Genomic DNA, 22,165 nt, shown 5'->3' with positions numbered 1-22,165 from the left:
TTCCCGTTAACTTCTCATATATGCAAGTCTTTTTGGGTGCTGTTTAGTCTTGCTCTACTTTCTTTGAGTCAAAAATCATTGCCTTCAGCAACATGGGAGCACTGTCACTATACTGATGCTCTCTTTCTTTAGTTTTTGAGGTTTTGTTTGGATGCACCACAGCTTTCCTTGTGCATATACTGTATATTTTTTCCTGCGATTTCCCTGAGGATTGTTTCTGCTGTTTTCTTGTCATCACAGGCCTGTAGTCTGTCACTCTCCCTCTCTCTACCCAGTAGGTTTGGTATCCTCCTTGCCAGGCGTGCAACCAGAAGTGACAGCAGCTTTCATCACACACCTTCCCTTTTTCTGAACAGTAAACCATTGAGGAACAAAGTGTGGATGTGTGCGTCCCCTCCGGGCTTCCACTCTGTCACATTTGTGTGCTTCCCCTGTTTTAACGGACGTCTCTGCTGTCACCATGGAAACAGATAGCTTTTTGACACAGGCTTGCAGGCAGGCTGTGTGGTTGTGCATGGAAGAGACTTAATGCTTTTGTGTTAGACTGTTTTATATCTTTGTGTGTGAGCTTATATGGGGCAATGTTCCAGATGAAGGTGGGTCATCAGCTCACTGTAATTCAGTCAACACATGAAGCTAACTTTAGAGTGAAAGGATCAGGCAGAATGGTGATTGAACTTTTTCCTTTGCCTTTATTACTCTTTGTTTGTACTGAGCATTGGTTGCTAAGAGTCTGGTGAAGCAGCCTTGTGACTGAAAGGTCATCATCTCAAATTGCATTAAAACCTGTTTGGAGAAACACCTGGGCCTCCATCTGAAACTGCCTAAATGGTGACCACAAGTGAGACAAGCTACGTGCTACGCAGGCCACTGTTACTAGGAAATCCATTTTATTATAGTGTGCTAATCTTAATTTGTAAAGATTAGGGAAAGACCCCAACGCAAGATCCCTTAGCGTCTGGCTGCTAAATGGATGAATACTGGCTGAAATGTAATGGAAATGAAACATTTGGACACACTCTATATCTCATCGACAAACGTAAGTAAGGACACTGCAGTCATATAACAATAGCTAAATTAACTCCAATGGTGAAATGTTCCTCTTAATACTAGATTATTAGGATAAACTCAGCCTCACTACAATCATATTGTTTTGTACCTTACAATGGGGCATAGTGGGCCTGTTTTATTATGTGTGTTGTTCCTGTGGGGTCACTGGAAAATTCCGTTCTGGCTCTCGATTGATGTTTCCTGAAAAACATGTTTATTTTTTAGGAGTCTGTACTCATCTCCCTCGTCTCTTGTCTGGCTCCACCACCTGCCGGGATGATTGACAGATTTAGCGACTAAACGACTACTAAACCGACTGACTCATCTGCCGGCTGCCTGAATCAACGTGTGGCTAGTTTACTGAAAAGCTGCTTCATTGGGATAGCTAAGGGCTAGGTGGAAGATGTGTCTGGCTAGCTAGTGGCTATTTTCTAATCTGGAATTGAATTGAATTAATCAAATTCAGCGTCATGGTGTGAATTAGTTGACTGCCTGGTGACATCTGTGTGTCTGTCAGGCTGGAAAAACAGAAAATCCAGCTATGTGTTTTTGAAAGAGGAAGCAGAGAGGTGAAAGGGAGGGAGAAAGCAGGCAGGGAAGAAAAGGGAAGGAGAGAGAGTGCGGGGATGAAAAAGTTGAAGTGCAGAGAAAGAGAGAAGTTGGCTGTCTAATGAGTGAAGTGGGTGTGATGGTGAAGTGTCTGCTCTCATCAGGGCTCAGTCTGTGCTGTCCACATGGTGTTTTGGCAAGTGTGCGCGCGCGTGTGTGCGCGCGTGTGTGTGTGCGTGCGCGTGCGTGCGCGTGTGTGTGTGCGTGCGCGTGCGTGCGCGTGTGTGTGTGTGTGTGTGCGTGCGTGCGTGTGTGCGTGCGTGTGTGTGAAGAGGTCCAGAAGGGACACATGAAGTGTGTAGTATGTGTGTGTGTGTCTGTAGACCTAGTGTAATGTTGAGGTGATGTCCGCTCATGTGTCAGACCACAGGGAGTCACCACACACTACCATGCCCTTATAAGGAGAGTGCCTAGTGTCCCTGTGGGGCCTCCATCCATCCATCCATCCATCCATCCATCCATCCATCCATCCATCCATCCATCCATCCATCCATCCATCCACAACATCCCACCTCCTTTTCCCTCGCTCTGTTACCGTGCAGGTTCTCCAGAGGAGGGATGGAGGTCAGCACAGATGGATGAGGTCTATTTACTGTGACAGATGGGGCTGTCTCAGTCTTCAGGCTCTCACATGATGGTCTGTACTGTTGATGGTAACCAAAAAAGAAAAGAAGCTACATAGATAACAAAAGATTACAGAAATTGTACTTCTGTGGAGAATGAACACGCAGCAAGATTTCTGAATAATGCTTCCTGTTGACCTGTGTGGTCAGTACTTATGTGCAGGACAAGTAACTTTTAAAATGTAATATCTGTCATATTATTTCTTACTTTCATTTATTTACTGTTGCATTATTTAAACCAAAATAACCACTCTCTCACGCTGTTACGGTTATATTATCGTTGGTAACAATAACACTATCCCTACTATAGCCTCAATATAACCTGGTCTCTATGGCAATGTTGGCTTAGCTTATGATTGCTTTTGACAGACATTTCGACACACTTTTATCAATTTTTTTCTACGTGAATGTCTACAACAGATCTGCTCCCATTTGTGCTCTGTGCAGGCTTGCAGCTCTTTTGCAGGGCAGGGCCCCTCTCTGTGCTGAGTTGAATAGTATGTCATGTTTTAGGTTTTATTTTCCAAAGTGCAAATGTTGCTTTGTTACAGCGTTTATCCAATAGTGTTGGGGTGTAAGGGTGTGTGTTCAGAACACGGCGGTTCATGTTGGTAATTGTAATTTTTTTGCTGGCTTATAATTTGAACCATTAATTAGGTAACAGACACGTTTCTTGACCCCAGCTGTTCAACAGCAGCAAGTTTGAGTTTTTGTCTCATGTGTTGAATATCATGGAAAGATGATATTGCTGCTCGCTGTTGAATGCTTAATAGCTGGGTGCTAATGCGTTACTGTATCTACTACTATACTGAAGTCTTAATAGTACATGTTACATTACTTCTTTATGGCTACTAGTATTTTGTTACTGTATTGTGTTTTTCGGATGGGTCACAAAATGTTACACTGGATGTGCACTACTCGTTCGTTCGTTTTTGACAGAAGGTGAGAGTGCCATCTATTTATTTATTTTCTGCTCTCATGCCTCAGGGAGATACAGTACAGTCCCAGTGACCATTAGCAGCTGCAGCGTGTCACAAGACATTTAATACGCCAGTGAGCATGCAGCAGGCAGAGCCTTAATCAGCTTTATTTTGGTTATAACAGACAGGGGTGTAGATTTCACCGTTGAATAATTCATTGGGTGTTTTGTGATGAGGGAGGGCTGTATTTGTTTGCTGAATGCGTGCATGTCAGGAGAAAGGGGGAAGTTAGTTAATGTGGAAAGTTGATACTTAACCTACCCGAAGCACAGATGTGGGATGTGACAAGCATGCACACACACGCACACCCACACACACCCACACACCTCTATGTCTATACTGATATATATTGATTTTAACAATTCCTTTTATCCTCTTGTTTCAGGGATAACGAGAAAGCGGATGATATAGACAGCAACCCGAGGTCCTCCACCAGAGAAGGTACAGGACGCACATGCACACACACACACACACACACACACACACACACACACACACACAGAGTTTTCTGAGCTAGTGTAGTCATGTTTGAGTAACAGCACACTAAGCTGCCACTAAGGCACATCAGCCCAGCAACAATGCTGTGGTTTAGATGATTACAGTGGGATTAGCCTGCATTTGTTGTATTAAGCCCTAAACTTTCTCCCGCAAAGGCTGTTGAACTATTTGTCCTCAGCACTGTTAAAGAGAAATACTGAACCGCATTTTTCCGATATGGGCAGGTTCCCAAACTTTTTATGTCATTTACCCAAAAGGATGCAAGTTTGCACTAACAAATGCCACCTGAAAAGAAAAAGCAAGTGATCGTACTCTTTAAATGTCTCCATGTCCAGTTAGTGAAATATGAATTTAAATTAGCATTTTAACATTCAAGTAACTTCCATAATCAACATTAAATTAAAAACTATTGCTGCTAATCTGTCAGAAGAAAGGTTAAACGTGCTTCTGCAAATTTACACGCTTCATGAATTTGACTCTGGGGATTTTAGGACTGTGAACTACAAATGCCACGTACAAGCATAACAAATAAAACATAAATGAGCAAAGTTGTGTGTACAAGATATAGTTGCATGTTTAGAGCTACCTGCCTGCACATCAGAAAAGAGAATAAGATGCAAACTGAAGATGTGCTTTTGAGTAATTTTCACATGCTGTAAAAGCAACTTTGAGAACAGCTGTAGGTATTCACTGTTGGGAAGGACAATTCAATTTTTGCTGTGGTTTGTCTTTTGTCTTTTGTCTTTGTCACTTTAAAAGACAAATATTAAATCTTGTAGTAACACAAAATGCAAAATTCCATTTAGCACTCTACAAAGATTAGGTTTGTGAGTTTGCTCAGGGAATGGTTTCTCTCACCAGAGGTTGTTTCAGACACTCAGACAGCATGGAAGGCAATTTAAACGTGGCACTCATTTTGGTGCTTCAAATGCAAAGAGTTTGCTTTAATTATAAAGCACAAATAGGCTTGAGACTGCAGCACGCTTTCACAAGCACATTTTTTGGAGCAAGAGGAATGTTTAACTTGAGGTTGAACTAGGACAGTGGTGGTGTTGAGAGAGTTTCTGTCAGTTCGTATCACTGAGAACAGCTTGTGGCACTAAACAAGTAGAAAGGCAAGTCATTGATCAAGACCGACAAGTTGTCTTACAGGGTAATAAAAAGTTCCCCAGACAAACAAACCTGTGATGTCAGCTTCAAAACCATTTGGATGTCTTTTTTTTTTTTTTTTTTTTTTTTGAATAGGGACTTCTTGTAAATGGTATTCTGAAGGGAAACTGGTTGTCTCAGTTGTCTCTCAGATATGTACTTTTTAAATGGTCTGTAGCTACATCCTCAGCACACCTTTCACAAAAGATTTACATGTTTTACTATATGTGCTATTCCCCTTTTAATTTAACTCACATCAGCTGATGGTAAGTACAATGGGAAAGAGGAAAAGATAAGATACAGACTGTGGTATAGGTTATGAAACAGGAACCAAGCAGACAATAAAATTCCCTGTCTGGTATTAAGACTGAAGGGTAAATGTGGGAAAGTAAGTACATGTGAAAGTTTAATTCCCAGTGGGCCAAAAAAGAAATGCATATACTCATAGCACTGCTAATGACCTTGAGTAAAAGTGTGCATACGGAGTGTCGTGAATGAGATGTGCATATGATGATGCAGGTTTACTGAGCGTGCATTCAGCCTGCAGTACAAGGTTAATCCCTTCTACTGTAGAAACCATTCAATGACTTCAGTCTGCAACTGTGTCCGTTAAGTTATAATTCATAAAACAAGAAAAAGAAAGGAAATTCAATCCATCATGCAACATAGATTGTCAAAGGGCTGTTCCTGATTGTGAGCAGGATGTTAAAGATGGAGGAGACATCACAGCTCAGACTTGAACAGCGTGTGAGCATTTCAGTGCAGTGTGTTATGCATTTATCAACCTTTCTGAAAGGTCACAGACCTGGCTAGACTTAGTCTGTCACACTGTACAAATCCGGTCTGAGAGGCATTCAAAGACCAGGCTTGTCCTTTATTGTTCACTACAGACCTTTCTTTACAACAGACTGCATTTCATTCAGGTGAGCCAGCAGGTTCCTGGTATTGTGCACATACCTACGTATATGGCACATGTTACATGTTACAAACAGGAAAAGATGAGACCAGAAGTGGATCTTTATGCATGCACAGTGTTACCATGTTGTTCTGTATCATGGTTCATTTCTTTCTCCTTTTACTGTACAGTTCTCTGAGTAGAGATTGCATTTTCAGCTTGTTTGGGGCTGTTTGTTTCATTTGCGCCTTGGCTTCCTGAGAGACAAGAAATAGTGGAAAAAGCTGCTGGAGCTGGTTTGTTTGCCTCTGGGGAAAATAACGCACACACTTCCTGTAGCTGCTGGTTAAGTTAACTGTCACAGGACATTATTGGCATGGATTTGCATACACATTGGCACATTTTACTTACTTAGAAGTCACACATGTTCTGTTCTGTACTGCTGAGTCTTTGTTTGCACTGTTGTACTGTGTACCTATCATCAGAAGTGATGGGCAGTGACTATTTTGAGAGTGAAAATATTACATCCTTCTCCTTGTTATATCCTACGATCATCCATGTTGATGGGTTGATGCAAGTTAAGATATCGCTTTGTTGTCTTTAAGTTTCTGACATTACATTTAGCCAGTGGAAAAGTTGCTTACTTCATATTTGAATTGTCTCCTAGATCTGACTCTGTGACATATGTCACACGTTTTGTTCAAGTCTAAAAAGCGTTTATTTGAATCATTGCTTTCTCTGTGAATGGTAGTCTTCACATATGCAGTGCAGTGCAATGCAGCTACATTTTGAGTGATGTCACCACAATCATAGACGCTCCCCAGTCTTCATTAATCAGTTGGCTCGCTAGCTGTGTTAATCCACACACACACCTATGACTCAAAGCTATAACTTCTCTGGGGGTTGTTAAAAGTGATTCTGGTGTTGTCGGGGAAATGACAAGTTAATGATATCCAACAGTGTAACAGTATGTGAGAGATTTGCCTGTAGGAATCTCTTCAAGGCTACAAAACTATGCTGTCTTTTTTTCTCGGACACACTCCCCACAACGAATGAAAATGTCTGAAAGTGGCCTGAATGAAAAAGTATGTTAAACCAAGGATTTGCATCAGCTTTCACACTGGACCTTTTATTATCACATGGTCTGTGGTCCCTCAGAAAAAAACTGTTCCCCTTTAGATGTTGCTGGTACGTCTGCGGATGATTGTCTGATAGAACTGGCTGTGAGCTTTGATGCTTAACTGATACCTGAGGGTAGCATAACCGGAGTGTGGCTGCAGATACACCCAAGTGAGTATGTTGAGGAACTTGTTGTAGCCGCAGGTCAGGGTTCGTCTTGAAAAATAGACTTCTGCTGCACATGTACTGACATGACACCATTACAGCACAACTTTAATCCCCGTCAGTGAAATATAAATGCAAATCAGCACTGCCCCCTTCTGGTTCAGCTTTGTATTTTAACACCAGAATTAATCGTGACTGCATGAAATTGCTAATCAGACACATTAAAAGGTTTCTAACTCCTCCAGAATCAAAGCTGGTGCTGTAGGAACTGAAAGCAGACTGTTTTTTTTTTTTTTTTTGTATCCAGATATTCACTGGAGGAATGAATACCATGATTGAAAATAGTCGAAGGCTTGCTGGAGGCTGTGCAGAGAAGTGTAGTGTGATTATCATGTGCAGACTGCGGCACAGTGTCTCGTTTGTTTTCGCGTCACACTGTGACTTCTTAAAGTTGAGAGAAGTTTGATGTGTGTGTGAGAATAAACAATCCTACACCCATCTAGTTTCCTCACACAGTATGAATCTGCAACTCCATGTCCGTAATAGACTGACGCAGACTTAAAGTTAAAAAACATCTGTTGTTTCGAGTGCATCTGCATTTTCTTTGTTTCAAATGACTTTCAGGTAACAACTTTTGTTTCCCACCCAACATGAATTCAACATCTGGGTAAATGTTTTGAACCCAGCAAGGTTATACTACTGCCATTTCCATCCCCATGATACACTGTGACGTTTTCTCCTTTACCGTAATCATTGCCTCATATTATGCTACTGTAAATTTAAGCCCTGCTGTGATTACAGAGTCTGTGACCACCCTCCACGGTTGAGGAGGTAGACTTTTCCCTGGAAATTGCTACCTACCCACTGCCTTTTGCCTCCAATAAAATCTTTATAGAGTGTAACTGCCATTTAGGACTCCGGCCCCGTGTTTGGCCACGTTGAGAAAGGCCTGAATCCAAAAGAGCAGAGGAAGAGGTTCAGAACCTCAGGAGTTCTGTCCAGCGAAGGTGGGAGGAGATTTAGCTTCCGCAGCCTCTTTAACTGACCAGGAAACACACACATGCATACATGTGCACAATGTGAATTCTGTTTATATACTACACATTTTAAATAAAAAATAATAATAATTTTCTCATTTTGACTGAGTTCTTGCTGTGCATGTTTTTAAACACAAAAATCATTCAGTTAGAAATGCTGTTTTCCCCATCAGTGTCATTTCTGTGAAATGAGGTGAGGTTGGATTAAAAGATGATGTCATTGATTGAAGAAAACTGTAAATGTCAAACAATTGATGGAGTAAACGAGTTGAGTGACAGAAAAATAATCAACAAATAGTAATTGCTTTTTTTTTGTTTTGTTTTGTTTTTTGCCTTCTCTAATCTAACCTGAATAACTTTGAGTTTTGAACTGTACGTCAAACAAAACAAGACATTTGAAGACGTCAGCTTGAGCTCTGAGAACTGGTGATGTCAAATTATCAATATTTTCTGACCATTTATAGACCAAGCAACTTATCGTGAAATGCTGAAAATAATCGGCAGATTAGTTTATTAAATTTAGTTAGTTAATTAGTTAGTTTACTTACTTAAACTACTTACTAAATAGTTGTTTTCAGCCCTAGAAAAATTGTACTTTTTTGTATTTTGTAAAATGTTTCAGAAGGTTTCAGAACTGCTTTGACTTGCGTAAAAATCTTTTACGTGACTTTTTAGGAAAACTAAATGCACATAATGAGTCCCATAACCGTGCTCCAGTTTTTAGAGTAGTGGGTCACCACTGAATTCAGTTTCAGTAAATCAGTCTCAGTAGACATGCAGACATTTGCATCTCAAACGCAACACAAACTGCAACTGAAAGCATCAGCTGTCATTGACTCCTTTTTAAACCCACCCCCCCAAAAAAACAAATAAAAAAACAAAACTCGTAGTGCCGCAGCTTTGGGGCTGAAATGAAAACCCCTTTGTATTTTTCTTCTTCTCTGTTGCCTTACAGTGACTCGGGCAGCCAGTCATGGACTACCATGAAGCAAAAAATGAAAGAATTTAGAGGAAGGTTTATGTTTTGGCCTGCAGTTATTTTGGCTACAAATGTCTTAAGGCAGGGTCACACACACACACACTTCAAATCCAGATTATCTGCATTTAACTAGGTTGAAATTATAACTTTTATAACTATTTCATTTGAAAATTCATCATTCAGAACAAACAGAAACAACCTCTGCTTGATATAAATCATATTTGGATGTTGAACACATTTTCAGCCTGCTTTAGGTTATCGTGAATGTCTCTGTGTGCACAGTACAGTACTCCGTACACAGTTCACTGCACATTTAATGCATTTTGTATGAAAATATATGTATACATGTCTTTTTTATGTCTGTTTTTCACGACTGTATTTTGACCATCAGGTTTGCTGGAATGGGTAACCTGCTAAAAGTCCTAACAAGGGAAATAGAGAACTATCCACACTTTTTCCTGGACTTTGAAAGTAAGTCTGGCAGTGGAGTGGAACAAAGGGAGAAAAGATGGATGGAGAAAGTGATGTGGGGAGGTGGGGAGAGGTGAAAGCAGCTCAGCTGTTTCCTTTCTGTCAGCAGGTCTCTGCTCCTGATGACGAAGCCCTGAAGGAGTCTGCTTATGCTCCTCTTTTTCTCCTTCGCTTTCCCCTCCTTTCCTTTCTATCCATCATGATCTCCTGCTCTTCCCGCTCTGATCTGCCTATTAACTTGTTGATGGCCTTTCACACATACTTTTCTTCCTTTCTCTTTCTCTTTTCTCTCTTGCAGAAACCAAATGGGGAATCTGTTAAAAGTGCTCACTTGCACAGAGCTTGAACAGGGGCCAAACTTTTTCCTTGACTTTGAAAGTGAGCACAGCTTATGCCTGTCCTGCTAGGACCCCCTCCACCCCCCCACCACCAACATTCCTAATTCCTTTATCCCTTAATGTCTCTTTAGCTGCTCTGACTGGTCCGGGGTCAGCCTATTCAGCCATTGTATTGTTGACCTTCCTCCTGTGAATTTATTGGAATTCATGATTGATTTCAGTGTGGTTTTAAAATCCATTCACTGCATGCCAAGCTGAAGAAGAATGGAGCTGACCCTTGACCTTGTCTGCATGCTTCCCCCCGTATGTTCACTTATGATAAGACACGTATGATACATATTCATACATAAATTAATGTAATACACATTATCAGATGCTTTATATTATGGCACCTTGTTGTTTTTCCTGCATAATCCTGTTATCTGTAGTGATCATTTCACTATATAATCATCATCAGTTAGCTACATGAATGCTGTCAAGGAAAAAAAAAAATTCCATCACTGCAGTAATATATTAAAGTAGCTCCAGTAGTGCTCTGTTTCCTCTGATGTTTACACGATAGAGACGAACTGGCTATTTTCATTTTTTCAACACTCCAAATAAATCGGCTTTGGCCTTTTTCTTAAAAGCTCCTGCTGAAAGAAAAACACAATACGCCTCCACAGTGGCATTTCAGCCACTCTGACAATGTAGCCAACCTCAGGCTTTGTTTACTCAGCAAAGAGGAAATGATGGGAGTGGAAGGGTTTTGAAATGCAAAACAGACCTCAGACGCACAGTTTTAATGTCACTGATGCTCCATATTTAGAGCTGCTCTTCCCTCTGTGGAAGAATCTTTAGTTTCCGGCACAAATCTCATTATTATTTGTTGTAAATTAGACATCGTACATGTTCTCCCACGGTATTAAAATACGTCCTGAAGCAAACCAAGCTAATGGGAGATATATTGGTTCGGCAGAACTACACAAATAATTGATGTCTGTATCAGGATACCATGCAGGAAGTATGGAGCAAAACAGTCGACTTGTCTGTAGGTTGCAGACATGACTTCCCAAATATATGCAAACAGAATATACAATTAACTTAATCCATGTTATGCAGTAAAATGCCTTGAATATTGTTATCCAGACTGTTAAAACTCTCCTGTCACTCCATGTCTTTCCAAGAGCTCACTCCAGCACGCTGGGATCAGACCACCCTGCAAAAACACTTCAGCATATTTCACTGTAGTAGAACATGTACAGTTTTGCAGCTCATGCTGTATATACCTCCATACTCGTTCTCTTACAGTCAACCTCCAAGTGCTGCTGTCTTGAAATGCACTCAGAATTCAGATTAGCTTAGTTAGAGCTTCAGGCAGGATGCAGTAAATGCATCCAGCTCCAGTGTATTCAGTTACAGAGGTTAGGACACATTATGGATACTCGATTGTGCGTGTGTGTGGAGCCGTTCAGTCTACAGTAGAGTGCTTTCATTGTTTTATAGACGATTCCAGTCTCATCACTGCTTATCGTCATTTGGGTTTTGCGTTGCAAATTAAAGGCATCACTCTGGATGCCCACGGCAGCAAATTCTGGTGGCTGACTGTTGATGGACTCCTATGTGGATGTGCTGTATGTGCTAAAAGCTAAAAATGTTTACTGAAGTGAAATAATGCTTCTAGCTTTGACCCAAACACAGTTCATTGTGCTGAATGTTTTCGTACTCCTCTGCTAAAAAAAAAAAAAAAAGAGTTCTAGATAGAACGAGTTGAAGAGTTACTTCAGTGACAAAAACACTCAGCACACATGTCTTTATTATTTATTTAATCAAAGCCCTTTCACATCAAGTCACAGTGTAACATTTAGACTAGAAAATTAAATCTAAGTGTGAAAAGTCACATCTGCTAAAATTGCTAATCTCTTACAAATTGATTCTTGATGTGAAAAGGCGAGAATTAACAGTTATCAAATGTATTTGTATTCACATTGACTGCTGCAGTAGCTTATCTAACTGGTGTGCATGTGTGTGTGTGTGCGTGTGTGTGATTTTTGTATGTATCCGTGTGTGTGTGTTAGATGCACAGCCGACAGAAGGAGAGCGTGAGGTGTGGAACCAGGTGAACTCAGTCCTCCAGGACTCTGAGAGCATCCTGTCTGGGCTGCAGGCGTACAAAGGAGCGGGCCAGGAGATCAGAGATGTAATACGCACACACACACACACACACCGGTGCTTGATGTTGATGATTACTATGGCTCGAATTATGGATGTTTTCTAATGTGTTCTGCTGTTTGTCTTTTTTTCCAGGCAATTCAAAACCCCAGCGACTTCATGCAGCAGGAGCGAGCCTGGAACTCAGTCTGCCCACTGGTCATCAAACTCAAGAAGTTCTACAGTTTCTCTATCAGATTAGGTGAGGTTACAGTGTACAAGTTGTATCCTAACACAAGTTATATCAGTCTGTTATAAGGAACTATGGGATGTAAGCTCATGTCATACAGCATTAGTACAAAATGCTCTGGGGTCTCATTTAGCAAACAGTGCGTAGGATCCTTACTAAAAGTGTATGTGCGCACAAAAGCCGAAAATGATTAGTATAATAAAACCACGTGTATCCACACCTGCAGGCAGTGTTCCCTTTATAAGTCAGAATCCACCTAGAAATGTGTGCACACGGGTCAGCCTCATGTCCCGCCCTCTGCAGGCCTGCATTCAACCATAAACCAATATGACCACCTCATGAATATCGATGCATATAAATGAGCCTGCTGATCAGAGGTACGTTACAGTGAATCACGTCAGCGACCGAGGGGGAAACAATTTTTCTGACACGGAAATCGAGGTGCACATGAATTTTTCCATTCACGTAGTCCATCATGCAGCATTACACACGAGTGTCACCACAGTTTTTATATGTTGTACTGTTGACTGACTGCTTCACACCTTGTCCAAATGATCATGTAGATATCCACTATCATCATTTGAAAGGGGAAGTTTGATAGATGAACACAGTTTATTCTGTTATGGTGAACTCTGCCTATTGCGCTATGATTAGGACTCATAAGGACATTATGGATTGCTGGGTTCTGCATTCTTTAATGCTATTTGATGTCATCTTGGATTTCCACAGGCCATATGATAATTTCATCAGTTAGTTAGCATACAGCCCAGCCTCTCCTCTGAGCTGTGACGGTGGGGAAGCGCTGATGAAATATTGAGCAGACTTTGATTTAAGACTTGAGTTGGCTCTTTTCAGATTTAAAGCTGCTGTGGAACAGTTATGGCTCACTACAACCACAGTTAGAGACACTTCTGCTTTGAATGTTTATGATAATGTGGATGTACAATTAATCTTTGATATTAAGAGAAATTAAATGTGTGAGACGCATCATGACACAATCTGGCTTCAATTCACCACCTCGACCATCAAGTTAGTTTTTATAGATTTTGTGAGGGAAGTGGTGTACGCCTCTTTCAGGCCCTGTTTTGTGCGTACGCCACTGTTATAATGAGATCCCAAGCCTTTTCTTCTTTACTGTGAAGACGTGCACGTCCAAATACATTGTGAAGAAGAACTGAAAGAGGCTTTTAGGTGTAGCAGGACCTTGGCACCTACGCAGCAGCTCACCTCTTGTCTGTGCGTCTGTGTGTGTCTGCAGAGGAGGCTCTGAAGAGTTTGTTGGAGTGCCTGACATGTCCGCCCTTCACGCCCACTCAGCACCTGGAGAGGGAGCAGGCGCTGGCCAAACAGTTCGCTGAGATCCTCCACTTCACTCTGCGCTTTGATGAGCTGAAGGTCTGCTGCAGACGCTGAGCTGCCAACACACACACACACACAGTTTCAGTCGCTCTGCCCTAATTACTTCTCTCATACCACACAGTATACTTGTATGGGGGCTGAATGTATTTAGTCCAAGCTCTGACTGTTTCCCTTAGATGAGAATTCCTGCCATCCAGAACGACTTCAGCTACTACAGAAGAACCATCAATCGAAACCGGATCAACAACATGAATGTGAGTTGTGCAGATGTTCTTACATTAGTTCAGATCTACATTAGCTGGCACAAGGTGACAGCCATTGTTTTCCTGAGGCTCTCAAGTCCACATATTTATATCTCCCAGCAGTCTTTGATATTTCTATATTTAGTATCTTTCTCAGTCTACAATAGGAAACAATCGTAGTACGACACAAGAAACGATGGCTGTGTTCACTGTGTTTTAATGTCTGTGACATCAGAACCTGGAAATAAGTCAAACTGGTCATATTAGAAAAAATGGGATAACAGTGAACAAGGTGTAACTGTTGTCGAGCAGTGTATGGATGCTGCCTCTCTTCAGTAAATATGTGAGAGATGTAGGTGCATTAGAAAAATGAAAAAAACACGTGTGGAAAAAGACATTCCCTCCTACGCTGACAGCTCTGGTTTATCTGTTTTTTTTTTCCGACACCTCCAGTTGGACATTGAGAATGAAGTCAACAATGAGATGGCCAACAGGATGTCTCTGTTCTACGCCGAAGCCACGCCCATGCTGAAAACACTCAGCAACGCGACCACGAACTTTGTGACAGAGGTGAGAGTGCTTGCACTGCATCACTCAACAGGCCAGAATAACCCCACGGCAGCTGTGTTCGAACTGAGCAAATGTCCATCATACCGTCCTCATGCTGTGGCTCTAACACAGCCCTCCAGCTTACTGCACTCTGCTTATTTAGATAAGAAGGCCAAATTCCAGAAGTGCTGAACACATTATCTAAGTTTCAAAAGGATTTACACTATGTTGCCATCCTGTTTCGTGTCAGAAAGCAGATCATCACGTATTCACAGTGAATTATTAATCAATACTCATGTCAAACAATAAACTGTGATTGTTTTCTGTGTCCTCTGCAGAACAAGACTCTTCCACTGGAGAACACAACAGACTGTCTGAGCACCATGGCCAGCGTCTGTAAAGTCATGCTGGAGACGCCGTGAGTGATGATGCTTAACCACACACACACACACACACTCACACACACAGGTCTCACAGGTCCTTAGTAGACTGCACATTCAAAGTGAGTCCTTGAAGGTTTTTGAAAAGAAATCTTAAATGCAGCGCTTATTATTATTCCTATTTTCCAGCAGCAACACTGTGAGATTTGTGTTGATACAGCAGCCACTGAATTATTTTACTGTGATATTTTGCTTGATCGATTTTAAGAAATAAGCCTGATTCAGGTTCAGACTACATGAATCTAGCCGGAGCGTTGACCAATCAGGTGCTCTCTCCAGTGCGAACTCAGGTAACCATGGCGAGGAGGAGGAAGGATGCTGAGGTTGCTGCTGTGAGGTGGGACAACGAAAGAGGAAAAGTTAGCTGAGCTGTGGCAACAGTACCCCTGCCTGTCTGATGTTTCCTCAAAAGAGAACCATGACGGGTCAAAAAAGAAATGATCGTGAAATAAGACCTGCTGTGATTAGTCGGGGTCATACGTGTAGTCTTGCAAGTCACCTGCCCAAGAGTTTATGGCGCTGTGATCGTTAGATGCGACACTGTGACCGTCGTCACGGCATGATTGAGACTCATGACAAGTTGAGTCATTGAATTACAAGACAACACATTGAGACGTGACAAGACCTGGAATTTGATGCCTGCTTAGTGTGTAAACCCTGATAGCTTAACAGTGTAGAGGACATTCACACACTCTCACACACATTCAACCAACTGAACACCAACAAGTGATATACTGTCTGATCTCCCTCTCTATCTCTCTCTCTGTCTGTCTCTCTCTCTCTCTCTCTCTCTCTCTCTCTCTCTCTCTCTCTCTCCCTCTCTCTCTCTCTCTGTATTTAGGGAATATTCGAGTCGTTTCAGCAGCGAGGACACACTCTTGTTTTGCATGAGGGTCATGGTCGGAGTCATCATTCTTTATGACCACGTCCACCCCAACGGCGCCTTCAACAAGTCCTCCAAGATCGACGTAAGAGACACACACACACACACACACACACTCTCTCTCACACACCTGTACATGATTTAAGCTGCACAGATGATGTAACGCCGTCACTGTGGAACTGTTTTGTGCTGCAGCTCTTGTGTTGCTGACTCTGTTCATTTCTCCTCAGATGAAAGGCTGCATAAAAGTCCTGAAGGACCAGCCGGCAGACAACGTAGAAGGCCTCCTGAATGCCCTCAAGTAGGTTACATTCACTCAGCTTTGCATCATGAAGGAGTGTTTCTGTGTTGGTTAGACTTCCATCAGTCTCATCCACTAGTCTGAAAAACACATTTTATTCGTTCAGTCTGCCCCTGGATGTTGTGACAAGTGTTTTTTTCCACAAACTTTTCTCTCTTTCTCTGACATTTTTCTTTTACTTTATTGACATTAAATATCGTCACAAACTTTTGGCCACTGCCACCATTAATGTAACTACAAAAACTAGTTCATCTTAACCAAACCAAGGTCTCTCTGTTCAATTTTTTTGGGCTATTTCAAGCAAATGCTCTAGATACCATACTGCTCTGTTTCTGAACACATGCAGGCCAGACTTCCACTTCCAGACTGTCACTAAAGTGGGCTCACTGTCAAGAGCTCACGTTTCATTTAGGCAAGAAGCAGCAAAGCCGATGGGCGCCGTGCATCTTCAGACTGCCTCGTTGTTGGAAGTCCCACTAAAACGTTTGTTTCCTCTCAGGTTCACCACGAAACACCTGAATGACGAGTCCACTCCGAAGAACATCCGGACGATGCTCCAGTAATGCTTGTTCTTTTTTTATATAAATAGATATGAAGAGGATCAATGCTCTGACCTCAAATAAGATGTATATGTTTACATTATTTAAAAAGACTTGATGTTAATACTTGTGTGTATTTGCATAGTCATTCCCTCCAAGCTATTGAAATCTGTAGAACGTCTACCTTCTTCTTCTTCTACTTTGCAAAAAAAAGTATGAAAGCATCACATGAGTTGCCTCTATGGTTAAGAGCTGTCAAAGCACAAATGATGGATGCCTATCAGCCTTATATAGTAACTGAGCTTTGCAAGCAGCACTTGGACAGAAATGAAAAAGGCAGCATAAAAATGTCCTTTGATGACTCTCTTCAATCTTTTATTTGACAATGGAATTAATTTAGTGTACAGGTTGTCGTCAAATGCAGCTTGATTTTTGAAGCAAGATAAATCTTTTTTGGTAAGAGTGAGCGTTTTTAAATCCTGACGCAGGTTCTCATTTCTATCAGTGAAAATTCATCAAGTATTAAAACAAGTGAAGTTGTTTCTGGGTTTTCACTTGAGATTTAATGACAATATGAAATCAATGTAAAGATGGATGTCGCAGTGAAGGGCTAGATATTGAGAGCAGATAAGGGATTGATCAGTTTGATGTACGTATTGCTAAAAGCATTTGGGTGTTTTCTCTTGCATTTGTCTTGTTTTTAGACTCCAACCTTGTGCAACTGTTCAAATAAATCCACTGTGAACATAAGACTTACTTTGCACATCCAGTAAGATCCAGTGTGTCAAAGTGTGCTTTAACTTGGAGGTTTTGCTGAGTTAGAAGGCCTTGATGATGAAACCCGAAACCCACCAAATGTATTATTTCATTGTTTCGTCGCATGCTTTGCCATGTTTTAAGTGACATTTTGTGGCTTTTGTATTAAACAGAAAATGCATTTTGCTAAAAAGGCCAAAAAGTCTTTAATTCTGATTAAATGACGTGCTTCTTCAAAGGAACACATTTTTAAAGAGAATACTTTTTATCTCTTCCTTAAAGTTTTTCATTCTTTTTAAAAAAGACTCTGTTTAGCCCTCTAGAAATAGACCCAGATGGGTCTTCACTGGCGAGGTTTCCTTTTTAAACATGAACTTTGATGTTGTTTAACATGTTAAAAACTACATTTTCAGTTTATTAAGCCTTCTATACATCAAACTACACCCAGGACCGTTTCATCGCCTCAGAATTTGAAATAACAAACACTTCGAGCTTTGCCTGAAATTGGACTGCTGGTTTAAGATTTAATGGCTTGTAAAACTTCTGTTTGCCTTCACCTCTCGTGTTTATGATCATTATCACTAATCATAGCCAATATGAGGATCTGTTGTCTATCACTGATATCACCCGTCATCCTACTAACATCTCGACGTGGATATTCCTGACAGTCGCTAACATTAACCTCACCTGGTCAGACAATCTCATCATCCACGACTGCTGTACGCTGCTGTACGTTCAGCTGTGGCTCATTTTTACTGTTATATCTGAAAGTCGATGGATAAGCAAGTCATGAACACTTGGACCCGTTGTTAAGACACGTGTTATAAAACCCTCTACTAACTGAGCAGATGTCTTCAATATGGAAGTGTGTGTGTCTCATCATCATGGAGCACAACATTGCCTTAAAGACGTAACCTGTGAAACCTGTAAGACAATACAGAAGTACTTTCTCTTTATTTCATCCATAAGCCATATATATAAAGAACAATACACATCAACATCCAGTTAATTAACAGATATCTACTGTTCAGTCTGTTGTTTATTTTTTGACCCTCTTGTATTTAGTAATATATACGTGTGTGAGCCATACTTTGAATGCAATGTTTTATATGCAATGAGTGAAAACTGTACATGGACGAGACTTGGAGCGAGGTGTACGTATGATACGGATATTTCATATCTGACTGAAGTAGCTTTTTTTTTTTTTTTTAAATGAAAAATCACATCTTCTGTCATGATTGATGTACACAAAGCTTCCCTCTCTGCCCAGGATATGCTACTGTGTGTCGAATCCAACATGTTGTTCTGAATACTGGGACAAAATCAGTTTGTTCTTTTTTGTCTTAAACTGACAGCTCTTGTTTAATATTTTTGGAGCTCAGACTTATTGTTTATATAAATTGCTTTGGCTTTGTATTGCGTATTGAATGGGATGTGTGGATTGGATAATAAAGGTGGTACATTTCTTATACTGACGTATGTTTCCTTTGGCTTTCTTCTCTAAGAACTATGTTGTGTTACACACCTGATGCTCATGGTTTCTTCAACTTAAAGGTACCATGTGGAGGTTTCTATACAAACTAAGTCATGATGCTATCCATGCCCTGCCTTTTGCTGGCTCATTGCTACTTTTCTTGGCCTTCGTCTACCAGCAGGACTGTGGGGGGGCCTTGTGAGTGTATACAAGATGCAAACAAAACAGGGACCCACTCTTCATGATAGTGGTTTAAGAAATCCCGTCTGTAAAAAGTCATGAAAAGCAAGCTTGCTTCTACGTGTAAATGTTAAACATCATTATTCAACAGGACTGTTAAAATATTCAAGATGAGGCTACTGACTATTTGTAGCTGATGCAAAGTACTGTCTCCTTTAAAACCATGAGTGTTTCATGTTTGATCTTCTCCTTTCAGTGGAAAGCCCTGAGGAGGATTCATTTCTTTCAAGTTCTGAAAGATTTAGTCGTCTCTGCAGTGCTTTTCAAAATAATTCCATCACAGTTATTCTCCTCTTGTCTCCAGCCGCTGCCATGTTTACACAATGATTTATTGCAGTCGTAGAATGCATTGCATGTGAAGGCGTTCTGACGTCTTTCTGATGAGGCCGATGTGCTTCACTCCATATCTCGTGTGTGTGAACCAGGCACAGTCCAGGGCTGAACCTCAAACAGTGGTGTACCTGGGATTGACAGAAATATTCGCTTCATTAGCGATTTTCCACTTCATGTTAAAATTGTCAAACAAAATATTTCAATTTTAGTCGGCGTGCGACGTCTGATTGGCCAACATGTTCCAACATGGCTCATGACAGCTGCTGTGACTGCGAATAGTCTGATGATGCAGATACTTGGGACATCATCTTAACCCTATTTTAAAGGGTTGGGTCACCTAAATCATAATTCCACAGATCTCACAGTGAACAGTTTAAATGTTGACCAGCAGAAAATAGTTCCAGTAAAAACTGTTGATGTGATTGGAGCTGCTGAATTTGACACATTAGATTATCCAGAGACATGTACATGGGTACTGAACACTGGAGGTATGTGAGAATTTTTTTAGTAATTTGGTGAACTTACCCTTTAAGATATGGATCACTTAACACTGCAAGCTGTGAATAAAATAGTGGACGCGCTACATAAAAGATCTGACACTAACAGGCACTGTACCATTAAGACAGCCATCAGCAAATACTTTAAATTGCAGTTTCTATTCATTTTTTGAACAAACTATAGACCTTCCTACAGCAAACACAGTTGTCACTAATAGCATTAATGTTGCTGACTACACCTGGACTCTCCCTGCTGTGATGTCTGTTACCTTCAGCGAGATGATTTGCCTTTTGCTCTGCTGCACAAAATGAACAGACAGCACAAACACGGCCCTCACCACCCTGCTAACGGTGGTAATATAAAGAGTACATTAACATTTTCAGCCTTTTCTTACCACTAGCCAACAGCCAAATGGAGATATATTAGTGGGGAAAAAAAGCATGTTGTTTTATTCCATTATGTTTTGGTGTAATTTGTCACGTAGACGTCCTCTAAATGTGTCCATTTTACCCTAACATCTAATGCTTTGCTTTAAAAACACTGAAATGTTCAAAATCCATAACTTTGCTCCACTTGGTAACAACAGATAAAACATTTCAAATTTCCAATCTAATCTGCTAATTTCTAATTGGGTCACAAACTGCACACAAGTCTTTCCTGCAGAATCAGTCATTTTAAACCCAGATTTAGTCCCCAGTACATTTCTTGCTGTGTGGTTACATCATCTTCAGCCCAGAGGGGCGGAGGAGCTGGGATTTACTTACTGGGAGCACTCCGCTGTGAGCGCTGGGACGCCCTGAGCGCCCCCACGCTCAGCCGGGGCACCGCCGTCCTCGCCGGCCCCGGACGGATCCCGGCGTTCCACTGGGCCGAGCGCAGCATGGTCTTGGCGGTCTCCTTGGTGCCGGGGTGGTCATGACTGCGAGATGCCCAAGAGGGTCGAGATTGGGTCTCATGATGATGATGAGGAGGAGGAGGAGGAGGAGGAGGATGCTGGGGTCTGCAGTTGGAGCTGAGGAACATCTGGAGGACAAAAAAGACAAAAGTTCTCAGAGGACTGCTGTTGCCTTGACAACCAATCAATTCAAGATGATTCAAGAACATTATGTTATTTCACATTAGCTCCTGTATCCAGGCAGTAAAACAGCCTGAATATTACATGCCAGTGTCCTCTATCTCACCCTACTCCCGCCTCCCTCAAACCCCATCATCACCATAATTTGCCCCCCCTTCACCTCCCTGTCTGAGCAGCGCATCATTAACATGCATTTCTGCGCAAAAGCTGCTCCATAATGCACGATGCCTGCTGGTTGCAGTCTCCAGAGAGTCCTTATCGTCTCCCTTTGACTCAGACAAGGAGGTCACAGTCACAGTGGGGCTACGGCGGCGATGATGAATGGAGCGCGGTTTACCAGCGATTTGGCTTTGCGTAATTTGTAATTGGCCTCAGACAGGGGCTTGTGGCTCCTGTCGTCCTGCTTCCTCGTGCTCCTGCTGCAGATGGAGGCTCTGATGTTCATCTGCCTGCAGAGAGACAGATGAGTCAGTGAGCAGGTGGAACATCACTGGATTTATAACATTATGGACTCAACTATTAGTGCTATGTATCTTGTACTCACTGTTCACACCTGCACATACAAATAGTACTATATATATAGTTCACACATTATGGGCTGGTCTGAGCAGCACTGGCAATGTGCGGCTCCATCAGTGTTTTTTTTATTGCATTTTGCAGTTGTATTTTTCTTTGCAGACACCAGTGTGTGATTACGATGGCTGTGCGGGGAGATTTGCATCTGAAAATGGAAACCGTTTTGGTGTTCGTGTCACAGATTCACAACACTCCCATTTTCTAAGACTCACATAATAAATGCAGACTGTAGACTGAGGTTTGCATGTGAATATCTGAACTCAGTTGGGGATATATGGTGTGAAAAAGGCCAGATTGTCTTGTTTTCCTCTGTAGAGCTGAATTGTCGGACTCCACAGAAGCTTCTCTTTGTGCACCTTTGGCTAAAGCAAACATTACTGACTATTCTGTTCTCCGGGTGCTAAAGTAATGTTCATAAATGTTCCTCCTCAAGTCCTGTTAATAACACCCAGTTCAATAATTGATCAGTTTGTTTTTGCTTAACATGGTAGAATCATTTTTCATCTTACTTTTAATTATTTTTTACGTGTTTTTTTATTTTTATTTTCTCCTGTTTGAAAACTGTTCTTCCCCCTCATGTCCGCTGCAGTCTTACGCTTTGAGCCCG

General features: G+C 41.4%; 1 protein-coding gene across 2 annotated transcripts in view; it reads left to right on the top strand.

Annotated features, from left to right (window-relative positions):
* fam49a (family with sequence similarity 49 member A) overlaps nucleotides 1–18,831 on the top strand; it is a 34,093-nt gene extending 15,262 nt beyond the window's left edge. The window contains exons 2-12 of one of the 2 annotated variants that reach the window (XM_041958542.1): nucleotides 3,648–3,703; nucleotides 9,496–9,575; nucleotides 11,971–12,092; nucleotides 12,200–12,305; nucleotides 13,552–13,688; nucleotides 13,829–13,906; nucleotides 14,348–14,464; nucleotides 14,782–14,861; nucleotides 15,725–15,851; nucleotides 15,997–16,067; nucleotides 16,567–18,831. In XM_041958542.1, coding sequence (XP_041814476.1) covers nucleotides 9,506–9,575; nucleotides 11,971–12,092; nucleotides 12,200–12,305; nucleotides 13,552–13,688; nucleotides 13,829–13,906; nucleotides 14,348–14,464; nucleotides 14,782–14,861; nucleotides 15,725–15,851; nucleotides 15,997–16,067; nucleotides 16,567–16,630 — 972 coding nt within the window. In that variant the 5' untranslated portion in view covers nucleotides 3,648–3,703; nucleotides 9,496–9,505 and the 3' untranslated portion in view covers nucleotides 16,631–18,831. Of the gene's footprint in view, nucleotides 1–3,647; nucleotides 3,704–9,495; nucleotides 9,576–9,726; nucleotides 9,954–11,970; nucleotides 12,093–12,199; nucleotides 12,306–13,551; nucleotides 13,689–13,828; nucleotides 13,907–14,347; nucleotides 14,465–14,781; nucleotides 14,862–15,724; nucleotides 15,852–15,996; nucleotides 16,068–16,566 lie in introns of those variants that run through there. The other variant, XM_041958544.1, reaches the window with a different exon arrangement.
* Nucleotides 18,832–22,165: the final 3,334 nt, after the last annotated feature.

The sequence above is a fragment of the Chelmon rostratus genome, chromosome 18, assembly GCF_017976325.1.
Source record: "Chelmon rostratus isolate fCheRos1 chromosome 18, fCheRos1.pri, whole genome shotgun sequence".
Classification (NCBI taxonomy): Eukaryota; Metazoa; Chordata; class Actinopteri; order Chaetodontiformes; family Chaetodontidae; genus Chelmon; species Chelmon rostratus.
This window is presented reverse-complemented; position numbering and strand designations above follow the sequence as displayed.